Source organism: Marmota monax, unplaced genomic scaffold (genome assembly GCF_021218885.2).
Source record: "Marmota monax isolate L192 unplaced genomic scaffold, Marmota_monax_Labrador192_F-V1.1 WCK01_AAM20220418_F8-fsc00206, whole genome shotgun sequence".
Taxonomy (NCBI): domain Eukaryota; kingdom Metazoa; phylum Chordata; class Mammalia; order Rodentia; family Sciuridae; genus Marmota; species Marmota monax.
In genome coordinates, this window is record NW_026694490.1 from 1,310,806 (window position 1) to 1,325,096 (window position 14,291).

The window sequence follows — 14,291 nt, forward strand, 5'->3', positions numbered from 1 at the left end:
ATCCCCAGTACCAAAAAAAAAAAAAAAAAACACTCTTGGATCATTAGTGAACAAAAGAACAAACCCAAGAAAAATGTTTTCCTCCTGGAACATAAATTTAATTTTAGAAAGTTTCTTCAATGACTTGAAGATTGTTAGAAGCTAAATTTAATGGAATAAAAAGAAACCAAATCCCTTCTCATAATTGAAAGTTCTACATGATTTTAAGGACCAAAACAACATATTCTGCAAATAAGATGGAAAGTTATTTGGAGTACTAACTTTGAAATGAAGGGAAATCTCTAAATGAGAAAGGCTGCCCTTTAGGGAAGCCATCACATTTATGGCAGCTAAAGCTTCTTTTTCTAAGGTATACAGGTAATATTCCACACTGGCAAAAATTCTTCTATTTGAGAAATTGAATTTTTATTATTTGATTTAAAATATTTAATTGACACATAATCATACATATTTATGGGGTACAGTGTGATATTTCAATAAATATATACAAATAAGTATAATGATCAGGGTAACTGGCATATATATTACATCTCAAACATATATCATTTCTTTGTATTAGGGAACATTCAGAATTCTCTTTAGGAGCCATTTTGTAATATGCAATTCATTGTTGTCAAACACAGTTATCCTACAGTGCTATATAAAACATTAGTTCCCGCTCCCTTCTGCACCCCTACACCTGTAAACCATCCTCTCTCCAAACTTCACTCCCCAACTCTTCCCAGCCTCTGCTAATCACTATTCTACTCTCTCTTATGAGATCAACTTTTTGAGCCTCTACATGTACATGAGAACATATAGAAACATTCCCACCTTTTTGAAACACTTTTGTTACCTGGCTTCCAGCATACCAATCTCCTGATTTTTCTTCTAGTTCATTGCAGTCTTTTATTTGTTATTATTCCTATTTTTTACTTCTTAATGTTAGAATACTCCAGGGTTAGGTCCTTTGCCATTTTCTCTTTTTCAGCTGAATTAAGTGATTTCATCTAATGCCATGGTTATTCCCTAATGACTGCCAGATTAATTTTCAAGCCCTAAATTATACTCTGAAATCCAATTGTCTATTCGTCATCTACAAACCAACATGGACAAAATAGAGCTCAATTCCATGCTTCTCCAAACCTGTTCTTCTCCAGTATGCCTGATCTCTATCTTAGAATTCACCCAGTCGTTTAGGTTGAAAAAAGTTCTAGGAGTCATCCTTTACTCTTCTCTTTCTTCTTCCTAATATCCAAGCCCCATCAGTAAATCCTAACTTCCTTTACCTTCAAAATAGAGACTGAATCCAACATCTAACCACTTCTCCACCATCTGTAAGACTACCTCAAGACTCTTGCCTGGAATACTGTAATAACCTAACTGGTCTCTCTGCTTTCCACCTCAATCCTCTTCAGTCTAACCTTCACACTGTAGCTTCATATTTCATACAGGTAAGCCAAATTATGCCACTCCTCTTCTCTATCTCACTAATGGCCTCCATTTACATATCCATACCAGGCTAAATGGACCTTTCATAAAGGTCTTATCACTCTTTTCTCTTAATCATTACGCTATAACATCACCAGCCTCTGCTTGTCCTTAAATATGTAAGTTAACATATTAGGGCCTTTTCACTTGCGTTTACCTCTGTGAAGAATGGTCTTTCTCAGTCACATGGCTCATATGCTTATGAGGCTCTTTACCTATATCACCTCTTCAGACAGATCTTTCCTAACTACCTTATATATAGTAGCAACCACCTTCACATTTTGTCCCTATTCCCTGCCTTTTCTTCTTAGCACCTGATATTATACATTGCTTATATTGCTATTGTTTGTCTTCTTCATTAGAATGTAAACCCCATAGAAGCAGGTACTTTGTATGGGATACAGCTGTATAACCAGCATACCAAAGAATACTTGGCACATAGTAAGGAACTCAATACCTATTTTTCAGGGATACTGGGGATTGAACTCAGGGGCACTAGACCACTGAGCCACCTCCCCAGTCCTTTTTGTATTTTATTTAGAGACAGGGTCTCACTGAGTTGCTTACTGCCTCACTTTTGCTGAGGCTGTCTTTGAACTCGCAATTCTCCTGCCTCAGCCTCTCAAGCTGCTGAGATTACAGGCATGTGCCACTGTGCCTTGCTCAATACATAATTCAATTTATGAATGAATGAATGGGATTTCTACAATCCAATAGTATAATTTTCATTTTAATGAATACAAAAAAAATGAACGATAAAAATGTGCCCTTAAAAACAAAGGTAAATTCAGCTTCATTCCTCTCAAATGATATGAATTTTATTAAGAGTAGGAGAGTTATTTAGTAGCACTGAAGCAAATGTGTACATTTTTAACAAGACAGTTAAGCTGATATGAAATCATAAAAAGCTTCAGAATTACTTCTGAAAGTAAAGCTGCAGTTAATTTATTATGGCCTGAATATTTTAAAAGTAGATATATACATACACATATACACACAAATAAAATAGTTTCATGAAACCATATCAGCATAAACAGAAATGTCTTGATTATCCCCCCTCCCCATCCTTTCCCCTTCCTTCCCTCAACAGATTCCTACCAGTGAAGGCCTATGAGGCCTTCAGCTACTCAGGGCTTTTAGAGTCATAGGTATTGAATCCTATTAATTTGGTGCTGCTGCTTTTGTTCACATAAGAAAAAAATGGCAATATCCACAGAGGTTTCACAGAGGAAGCAGGGTATACTGCATGAGTATGTCTATGGATTATCTACCACTATGTATGATCTGCTCTCTTCTATCAATGCAGCTCATAGTATACAAAAATGTGAAAAATCCCACCACAAAGCAAATGTCTCTCTTCACGTATAATTTGATGGAAGACAGAGCATGATGGAGAAGTCATTTTTTACCAGTAAGCTAACAATCTAAATCACAAAATATGTTAGCCACACCAAGGCCCTCCTGAGCCATGGACAGAAGGCCACTCTGAGTACTCCTTGAAAATGGCAGTCCATTAATGAAATGGATAGGGAAACACAAGTTGAGCTACTTGTCCTCTCTAGCATTGAGGAAGGAATTTAGTCCAGCAAGTTCAGTGTGTATGTAAACATTCATTTAATATTTACCATGGTGGTTATCAGGGGACAGCTCTGATCATGGGACAGAAGAATGATGAATATTACTTCCTATGAAAAGTTTCAAGCCTTGTAACCCCTCTGAAAATAAATATTCCAAATACCAGTTCCATTTCTTCCCCTGCAGGCAGAAAAAAAGAAAAAGTACTTATGAAATACATATGCTTATTTTCTACTTCCTCTTCTTTCCCTAGGAAAAGTTCACAGCATCCTAAATACATGTAAGAGTTAGCTCAGAAGAAGGGCCAAGTTCATAACAGGAGCTGAGTCATAAGTAACATTCAAACCAGAAAATTCCCAAAGTCTAAGGGCTAAACATCCCTTTCATTATATTGGCAAAAACAATCTGTTTAACTGAACAAAATACTATGAAAACCACCACCATTTCCATACTCTAGAAATTTAACATCTAATATAGATAACACAGGAGCAGACATTATTACACTATTGCCTATAATACATAAGTAAACAGAAGGAGTTTCTATAATAATCAAACAATTGTACAGAGTTTTGTTAAATTAATCTCATTACAGGTACAGTTTGTATACATACAACTATACTACTAAATGAGACAATGCATGATCACAACAGCAAGTATTAAACAAGAAGAGTTATATCCTAGAGAAGAATAAAGAAGGTATGTGCCAATAAATCCATATAAATCACAGAAATGAATTCAGAATGCAAACATTTCACTACTTTGTAGAGGTACCAGACTTAAGATTTGGAAAACAGTAAAGGTATACAATCTCTTGATGACATTAAGCTACATGAAATCTCTGACCATAATGAAAGTAAATTTATTTACCCGAATAGAGCCCATGTTTATTGTCCTTTCTTCCAGGTTTTCCTTTAAAAAAAAGTGGGGAGACATGGGGATGAAAATATTTAGTTAGCAAAAACACTAGAAAATCAAGATGGTTCTTCACTCTCTGATTCATTTTACTAAGTCCTATTCCAACCATCATTCTTGGATTCCTTTTGAATATATACCCACCTCAACCCTCCATATTTCCTTCTTCCTAGAAGCAAATAGAGAGGAAACAAAATCACAGTAGAAAAAGTGAGCACCATTTTGCCAATCTATGGCCTCATTTTTTCATTCTGTACTTAGCCATTAGACTAGAGATGCAGGGTGTTAGAAAAAAGTTTTCTCAGGAATTTGCTGAGTGCTAAGCATTATGCTGAATCCACATGAATGAAGTAATGTATAGGTATACCCTACTGAAACCTCCCTCCATTTCATAGACCCTAAGTCTCTCCCCATCAATCATTATTTGAGCAATGTTCACCTTGCACCAGTGATTATATATACAGACTTTTTTCTTGTCTTTATTCCCTAACCAATATGTAAGTATCATAAGTATTCCAGAGATGATCAATTTAACCATGGTTCAACTTAAGATCTTTTGAGTTTATAATGGGTTTATTGGCACAGCATCTGTATATAGGAGGATGTGTGCAGGTTGTATACAAATTCCCACTTCATTTTATATTAAGGACTTCAGCACTTGTGACTTTTTTTTTATCTGAAAAGAGCCTTCCTGGAACCAATCCCCCAAGGATACCAAGGGTAAATTTTAAAAGTTAATAACATTTGTGGTTCATTTCTTTCCTTCTCCCTCCTCCCAAATTATTCAGGTTTTGAGGGTTAAAACAGTGCTCCAACACTAACTCCAGACTCCCCCTACCAAACTGCTAGCATTCATTCTTCACAGTCTGATTCTAGAACTCTGCCTGTGCATGCTTGAACAGCAAATGACAACTATATCATGATTATTAGCTAACTGACAATGATCACAAGATGTATCCTGATCTCTGAAAAGTCAGAAAGTTAAAAAAGTGTTTTTGGAATTGATGAACTATAGTACAGGCTGATGAACTCCATATTATATTTTTCTAGTTTCAATCTCTCTCCTGAGATCCAAGCCTCTATTTCAAACTGTCCACTTAACATTTTTTGAATGTCTTAACAGGCATTTCAAACTCTAAAGAGAACTCAATTCTAAACTTATCCTCCCTGTCCAAATGAAATAACCTCTCCATTCATGCATCAGTATTCCTCTCTTTAACAAATGGAACCACCATTGACTCAATTGTTCAAGTCAAAAACTCCAAAAGTCCTTTCCTAATTCCCATCTCCAATCAAGCCACCATCAAAAGTCCTGCCTGTTCCACTGCTACAATATACTGCATATCAGTCAATTTATACCCACCTCCACCACCAACACTTGCATAAAAATTACTATTAATATCTTTTCTCTCAACTCTAGCAATAGCCTCCTCCTGGGTATCCCTGCTCCCACTCAGGCCTCCTCTTTTAATTCATCCACCACAAAGAAGCCAGGGATCTCTATTAAACATCAACTCAAACCATACGGCAGCCCTGCTTAAATTTCTTTCCATTGTCTCCCACTGCATTCTTAAGACCTGGAAGGCAGATGGCTCTCAAGTCTCTTCAAGCTTTCTTCATTCCATTCTCCTTCTTGTTCCTTAAGTGATAAGCCACACTGGTCTCAGTTTCTTTGAAATCTTTGAGCTGTTCTAAGTTCCAATGCCTGGAATGCTCATTCTGTACCTACTTCCAAATGCTCATTCTCATCTCTCAGAAGAAATGTCAGCTCTAATGTCACTTTACCCAAAAAGGCCTTCGTTGATCACCCATCTCTTGACATCTCCCTAGCCCTTCTCACTTCATCCTGTTTATTTCCTTTGCAATATTTATCAAACTTTAAAATTATCGTGTTTACTAATTTTATTACTGTTAATAATTTGCCTTCATTAGGAGTAAAATCCACATGGGCAGGGGTGTATTTGTCATTTTCAGTATTATATTCCAGTGCTGGAAGCACACGGGGCACCAAATAAATATTAGCTGAATGAATAAACAAACAAGGAAACAACTAGTTACTAATTCAAAGGAAATTTATGATTTAAAAACAGCTTTGCCAGGTACAGTGATGCATGCCTCTAATTGCAGGTAATTGGGAGGTTGAGGCAGGAAGATCACGAGTTTAGGACCAGCCTAGACAACTTAGCAAAACCTTGTCTCAAAAATAAAAACATAAACACATACATATATATATATATATATATATATATACATAACATAAAGTTAGTTGGGGATATAGCTCAGCAGGAGAATGCCCCTGGGTTTAATCCCTAGTACCCCCCAACACCACACTCGCAAAGCTTCAGAATTCCCTGAAATGTAGGCTGTATACATTTTCTGAGAACTGATTAGCCAAAGTACATTTTATTAAATTATCTCTAAAGAATATGGCTAATAAACACTTATAATGGAATAATTCAGTAAAAATGGTTGTCAGAATTAAATCATACTGCCATGGTATCAGAGGTTGTATATACCACCTCAAAGGTAAGTAAGTAATCAGTAATCACATAGTAATCAGTTACTTGGTGATTGGAAATCAAAAGGCATTCTTTTAAAGAAAAGTTAATGTATTAATTTTAAAGCCTAGTATTTCTGAACCATATGGAAACAACATTAACTACAGAAATGACAGTTTCACATTTTGCCAAATGTATTACTCTATGCTGCCAAAATTTAAACTTCCAAAACTAATCTTCCTTAAATATTTAGAAAATGGTTTTGATTTAGCTGGGTGTGGTGTTGCACACCTGTAATCCCAGTGGTTCGGGAGGCTGAGGCAAGAGAATCACTAGTTCAAAGCCAGTCTCGACAATGGCAAGGCACTAAGAAACTCAGTGAGACCCTATCTCTAAATAAAATACAAAAATGGGCTGGGGATGTGGCTCAGTGGTTGAGTGGCCCTGAGTTCAATCTCTGATACCCCCCCCCAAAAAAAAAGAAAATGGTTTTGATTTAAAACAGTATATCAATTACTGATCCCCCAAAAACAAGTTGGCTTTCCTATGTTTAAGTTGATAAATTAACTACTTTAGAGATTAAATCTTGTAACTAAGTGTCTTTCTCTTTCTGTTCCACCTCCCTCTTAGAGGAAAAAAAAAACACTGATTTATGAAGATCAGTTATGCTTTATCTATGATTCATTATACGCTTTTCCAATTAAGAATTATAGGAAATGCATATGTTGACTGAGTATGGAGAAATGGAAACCCATTCATTGCTTGTGTGAATAGAAATTGGTCAAACTTCTACTAAAAGCAATTTGATGAAAACCAAAAAATTTAAAAACTGTTCCCTTTGAAAGCAATTCTTCTTTAAGTAATTTTATCTAGCAAACATACTAGCACATGTGTAAAACAATATATACAATTCAAGAGTATTGGTTAGAATAACTTAATAAGATTGTAAACAACTTAGATATTCAATAAGGGATCACTTTAACATACACTAGATTCATACAAGGGAATACTATGTATACACCAAAAAGGAATATGGCAGTCTTTTATGTACTAATAAGAAACAAAAGCCAAACTATTAAAAAATCAAGAGACAGGGCTGGGGATACAGCTCAGTTGGTAGAGTGCTTGCCTCGCATGCACAAGGCCTTGGATTCAATCCCAGCACACACACACACACACCATATATATATACAATATATATATACAATATATATATATTGTATATATATATATATATATATATATATATATATATAGTCTCAAGAGACAAAACAGTTAAGTATAGTACATAGTGTTGAAAAAGATAATTTACACAGAAATGTACACCATGTATCTGATAAAGAATATTTAAGAGTGGTAGTTTCTGGGGAGGGAAAACTAAGTAACCAGAGGATAAAAATAGGGAAGATTATTTAAGAACCAATTTGTGTTCTGTGTCTATGGATTTACCTATTCTGGATAATTTTTTTTAAAAAAAATCATAAGTTATTGATGGAACTTTATGAATTTATTTGTTTTTATATGTGGTGCTGAGAATCGAACCCAGTGCCTCACACATGCTAGGGAAGCACTCTACCACGGAGCCACAACCCCAGCCCCAGCCCCATTTTTTTTTTTTTTTTGGTACCAACCAGGGATTGAACTCAGGAGACTTAACCACTGAGGAACATGCCCAGCTCTTTTTTCTATTTTATTTAGAGATAGGGTCTCACTGAGTTTCTTAGGGCCTTGCTAAGTTGCTGAGGCTGGCTTTGAACTCACAATCCTCCTGCCTCAGCCTCAGGAACCGTTGGGATTATAGGTATGCACCAACGTGCCTGACTATTCTGAATTTTTCATAAATAATTAAACAGCATGTGATCATTTGTGTCTAGCTTTTCACTTGGCATAATGCTTTCAAAATTCATTCACATTGTGTCATGTATCAGTATTTCATTCCTTTTTTACATGAATAATTTCCATTGAATGACTAATCCATAATTTATCCATTCATGAGCTGATGAACTGTTGGGTATTTTCTTGTTTTGGCTATTGTATTAATAATATTATGAACCTAAGTGTACATACATTTGTTTCAGCACCATTTTCAACTTGAGTATATACCTGGGAATGGTATTATGGGGTCAGATGACAAATTCTGTTTACTTTTTGAGGAATTTCAAAATACTCCCTAGTTATTTTGAAGCAAATCCAAAATGTATCATTTTATGGACACTTCCCTTAAAATTATATACCTTTATTAACTAAATTTGACTTTTCTGTATATGCAGGTACAACCTCCTCAAAAAACAATTTTAAACATTTACCAAGTCAAAATCACTTAATAGAAATAGGATCTTAAATTCATTAAACAATATCTATTAAAGTAAGAGAATATGCAGCATGAAAATGATTACAAGCATACACCCAAGAACTACCAAATCATCTAATAAAAGAGCCTTATCAGACGATGATTACAGATAAGATGCTGGAGACAGACTATGGAGAGAAAACCTTCAAAGTAGGGTGCAGTGGTTGACTTTGGCACTACTAACATTTTACACTGAAAAATTCTTTGTTGTAGGGGAATGTCCTGTAAAGTATTATCCCTAGTCTCACCCACTTGATGCCAGTATGTTCCCTTTCTCATTTATGACAACCAAAAATGTTCCCAGACATTGCCAAATGCAGGTTCCCTCATCTGTGAAATACTGCTTTAAAGAATTGGGAAACAATAACTAATAATCAAAATTTTCATAAAATATTCTTGAATTATAACATAAATCAATCAATAGATAACAGCAACCATTATCCAAGCAATACTATATGCCAAAGATAATTAGATTCACATGCATCATGAAATTTACTTTTTATAACAACAACTCAATCAAGGTAGGTATTATCATTCCTATTTAACAGACAAGGTAAATTAAGCCCAAAGAATTTAAAGAACTTGTCCAAGGTCACACAATTGGTAAACAATAACACCAGGGTATGAGTAAAGCAATAATTTCTAATTTTTTAATGAGAACATTTACTTTCATTTTCAGTAATCATAGACTAGGTTGTTCCCAGGATACCCGAGGACAATTAAAAGAGGGACAATTTTTTTAAATCCTAAAAGTATCAAAATGAAGAGAAATTTTTCTTTAGAGAAATTATTTCAGATAATATATAAAGAAGGAATGATAAAATATCACCACTTCAACACTGATGAACTAAATCTGGGCAATGATCATCAATGCCCACTATATAATAAAAGAGAGACAATCTGGAGGCTGGGGTTGTAGCTCCACGGTACAGTGCTTGCCTAGCACATGGGAGGCACTGGGTTCGATTGTCAGCACCACATTAAAAAATAATAATAAACAAAATAAAGGTGTTGTGTCCATCTACAATAAAAAAGATTTTTAAAAAAGATAATCAGCTATATTAAGTTCCTTCTAATGGAATAAGTAATACTACCTATAAAATGTCCTTGTCAAATTATTAAAATTTTAAAAGATCCCAAATCTGATCAAAACCCTAGATCTAACTACCAATTTATAGGAAATGGCAGGAACACAAGAACATGTGAAGTGTTACACAAGGATACAAACAGCAAAATCCAGACTATAGAAAGCTCTATATAGAAACCTGTAAATCTATTCCCTAAAAAAAAATTGGCAGTTGGCAAAAATTTTCTTTAAAAATTCAGCAATTTGGAGCTGGGGTTGTAGCTCAGTGGTAGAGCATTTGCCTAGCACATTTGAGGCACTAGGTTCAATCCTTAGCACCACAAAAAAATAATATTTTTTTGAGAGAGAGGGAGAGAGAGACAGAAAGAATTTTTTAATATTTACTTTTTAGTTTTCGGCGGACACAACATCTTTGTTTGTATGTGGTGCTGAGGATCCAACCCGGGCCGCACGCATGCCAGGTGAGCGCACTACCGCTTGAGCCACATCCCCAGCCCTAAAAATGATATTTTAAAATAAAATAATAAAATAAAGGTATCGTGTCCATCTACAACTAGAAACAAAACAAAAACTTAGCACTCCTGTAGTACTAGTGACTCAGGAGGCTGAGGCAGGAAGACTGCAAATTAGAGGCCAGCCTTAGCAATTTAGCAAGACCATGTCTCAAAAAATAAAAAGGACTGGAGATACAACTCAGTGGCAAAGATCTCCAAGGGTTCAAACCCCCCCCCACCCCAAAAAAAAAAGTAAAATGAGAAAACATTTTGAGATCAATTTGCACCTATAAAAACATATATTTAAAAAGGTAGAATATCAAAAAGAAATAGGATATAAGAATAAACCTATTATAAGAGATTGAATTAGTAACTTTTAAACCTCCTACTGAAAAAAGGCCCATGATCAGATGGCTTCACTACCTAATATTTAAATAATTAATGGCAACCCTTTACCAAGTTTTCCAAAATGTGAAAGAGAAAAATACATTTCTTAACTCATACTATGAGGCCAATATTAACCTGCAACCAAAATCAGTCAGAAATCATAAGGAAAAACCAATATAGATACAAAACCCTTCACAAACTACTAAAAAAATCTAGTAACATGTAAAATGAATTGTTATCTATGACAAAGTGGAATTTATTCCAGGAGTGCAGGGTTAAATATCTGAACATCAATTAATGTAATATACTATTTCAAAAAATAAAGGACAAAACCATAGGATCAAGTTTGTAGCATTACACAAAATCCAACATTCGGGCTGGGGCTGTAGTTCAGTGGCAGAGTGCTTGCCTAGCATGCATGAGGCACTGGGTTCGATCCTTAGCACCACATAAAAATAAACAAATAAAAAAATAAAGGCATTCCGTACATTTATAACTACAAAATTTTTTTTTTAAAAAATCCAACACTCATGCATGATAAAAACATTCAGCAAACTACTAGTAGGAGGGAAATCCTCAACCTCATAATCCAGAGAAAGCTTTACCATACTGTAACAAAGTGAAACGTTATCCCCATGATCAAGTAGCCATTTTTGCCACTTTTCTTCAACAATATACCTAAAGTTCTAGGCTTGACAATTAGGCAAGACAAAGAAGAAGCACTGAGATTTGAAAGGAAGAAATAAAACTATCCCTGTTTGCAGATGACATAATTCTAGATACAGAAAATTCTAGGGAATCACCTGAAAAAATATAGCTAATAAAGAAGTTCAATAAAGTTGCAGTATATACAGTCAATATACAAAATTAAATTGCACTTCTTTATCTTTTTTTTTTCTTTTTTGTGGTGCTGGGGATTGAAGCCAGGGCCCAGTGTATGCGAGGCAAGCACTCTACCAACTGAGCTATATCCCCAGCCCCCTTAAATCACATTTTTATAATACAATGAGTAATCAAAATGAAATTAAAAAACAATTCCATTTGTAATAACATCAGAAAATACTTAGAAATAAATTTAACAAAAGTACAAAACCTACACTCATTGCATAAAACATTGTTGAAAAAATTAAAGAGGAGCTATTTAATTTTTATTAAATAGAAAGATATCTGGTGTTCCTGTGTTAGACGGCTTAATATTGTTAAGATGGCAGTACTACATAAATTATCTACAGATCTGAAGCATTACCTATTAGAATAATACTTGGATTCTTTGTAGAAAATGGCAAACTGATAATAAAATTGAAATGGAATTTCATGACCTTAAGTTAGGCAGTTATTTCTTAACTTTGAAACAAAAACACAAGCAATAAAAGTTAAAAAAAAAATTAAAAACCAGACTTCAAAATGAAAAACTTTGGTGTTCAAAAAACACAAACAAAAAAGTGAAAAGATAATTCACAGAATAGATGAAAACTTTTGCCAGTGTATATTTAGATAGGGATTTACTTCTAGAATATAGAAAGAACTCTCACAAACCAATAACAAAATACAAATAACCCAATTTAAAATGAGCAAAGAGTCTGAATATTCATCCAAAGAAAATAAACAAATGGTGAATAAGCACAAGAAAAGATGCTGAATATCAACAGATATCATAGTAATGCAAATCGATACCATAATGCATATTACTTCACATCCTTTAAGATACCTAATAAAAAATACAGATAACAAGTGTTGGGAAAGATGAAGAAAAATGGAAACTTCACACATTGCTCATTACTGTTTACACTAAGATGTGCCTGGTTTATTATATGCATATATTAAACATTTGTTCAATGAATTATCTTCCCCACTCAGTACATTTTTTTTTCTCATTTTGTTAGATTTCTTCATGTTCCAGCCTGTTGAGGAAATTTGGAAACTAGATTCTTTCAGAGTATTTGCAATCCCACCCTGTTGTGTCATCCATGAATTTGAAATGCACACTATATGAATCCTCTTCAAGTCACTGATAATGTTGAAAATGACAAAGCTGAGTATAAAGTAATGAGAAGGCACCCTTCCCTCTGCCCACATTATTATCAATCCAATAAATCAGCATGTTTCTGCAAAGACTCTAATTATAATATTATCTGGCCTACATTTTCCATAGGATTATATGAGAACTTTCACTTCTATGAAACCTCTTACTTAGCACCACCTTTACCCAAGGAGAACTAATCTTTTCCTTATCTTTCTCACAACTACCTTTTCTCACTTCACCTCACTGTGCTATATTAATTTGTTTACTAGTCTGTCTTCACTAGAAGCCCAAGCTCTCTTGCAAGACAGAGACTAATTTAAGTTAAATGAATCCATAAAGCCTACCACAATGCCCAAAATTTAATTGATACTAGAAAAAATACTGAACATGTATTACAATTCAGACACACTAAATTTGTGGCATTTCCTATTTTTGACATTATAGTATCACTATGTAAAATCTAAGTCTTTTAAACGCCCTTACCTGCAGCAAAAAGGAGGCAGCATAGCTTAATAGAGAAGGGTGACAGACTAAATTTAAACTGTTTTTATATTCCATTATTCCAGCACTTTCTAGGATTTGGAGGTCAATATGTGTTCCTTTCTCGAAGGGTTTGGATGTCCACAGACAACCAACCATGGTTGTCAAATACTGATTAAATTGTTGATAGGTCTTGCTGCTGAAATTGAACTCTGATTTTGCCTAAAGAGTCAAAGAAAGAAATAAAATTGTCATTATTATCTATTCTTCCTTTCCGTCTTATTCTGAACAGGTCAGTTTTTAAACAATAGTGATTTAACACAGAGATTTATCCCTCATACCTTTTGTACCAACTCATTTTTCTTTGCTGCACTCAAATTTTTATGATACCTAATGGTAAAAACAAATAGAATGAAATGTTTAACATGCCTATACAATGCTTTTGAAATACAAATAAATAAAACCTTACATTTTAAATGCAAATGTATGTAAGTGTATACAAATATTCAGTTGTCTGGTTGATGATTTTATCATTTTATGACACATTCTACTCAAAGAATTTTAAAAATAGATTCAAAACTGAGTTGTACATTTAAGATGTACACTTGACTATATGTAACATGTACCTTATTTAAAAAAAAGACAAAACAATGACAGACATGCTTTTTTTTGAGAGAGAGAGAGAGAGAGAATTTTAATATTTATTTTTTAGTTTTCGGCGGACACAACATCTTTGTTTGTATGTGGTGCTGAGGATCGAACCCGGGCCGCACGCATGCCAGGCGAGCGCGCTACCGCTTGAGCCACATCCCCAGCCCGACAGACATGCTTTTTAAAAAATATATATTTTTTAGTTTTAGGTGGACACAATACCTTTACATTATTTTATTTACTTATTTATTTTTATATGGTGCTGAAAATTGAACCCAGTGTCTCACACATGCTAGACATAGTGCTTTACCACTGAGCCACAACCCCAGCCCAACAGACATGATTTTAATGTTTCACTATTAAA

At 34.4% G+C, this 14,291-nt stretch overlaps 1 protein-coding gene across 1 annotated transcript in view; it reads right to left on the minus strand.

The window, feature by feature from the left end:
• Nucleotides 1-441: 441 nt before the first annotated feature.
• Cenpi (centromere protein I) overlaps nt 442-14,291 on the minus strand; it is an 81,891-nt gene continuing 68,041 nt past the window's right edge. Inside the window, exons 19-22 of the mRNA XM_046419195.2 lie at nt 13,618-13,666; nt 13,280-13,498; nt 3,913-3,954; nt 442-3,225 (exon numbers count right to left, since the gene is read on the minus strand). Coding sequence (XP_046275151.1) covers nt 3,124-3,225; nt 3,913-3,954; nt 13,280-13,498; nt 13,618-13,666 — 412 coding nt within the window. The 3' untranslated portion in view covers nt 442-3,123. The remainder of the gene's footprint in view (nt 3,226-3,912; nt 3,955-13,279; nt 13,499-13,617; nt 13,667-14,291) is intronic.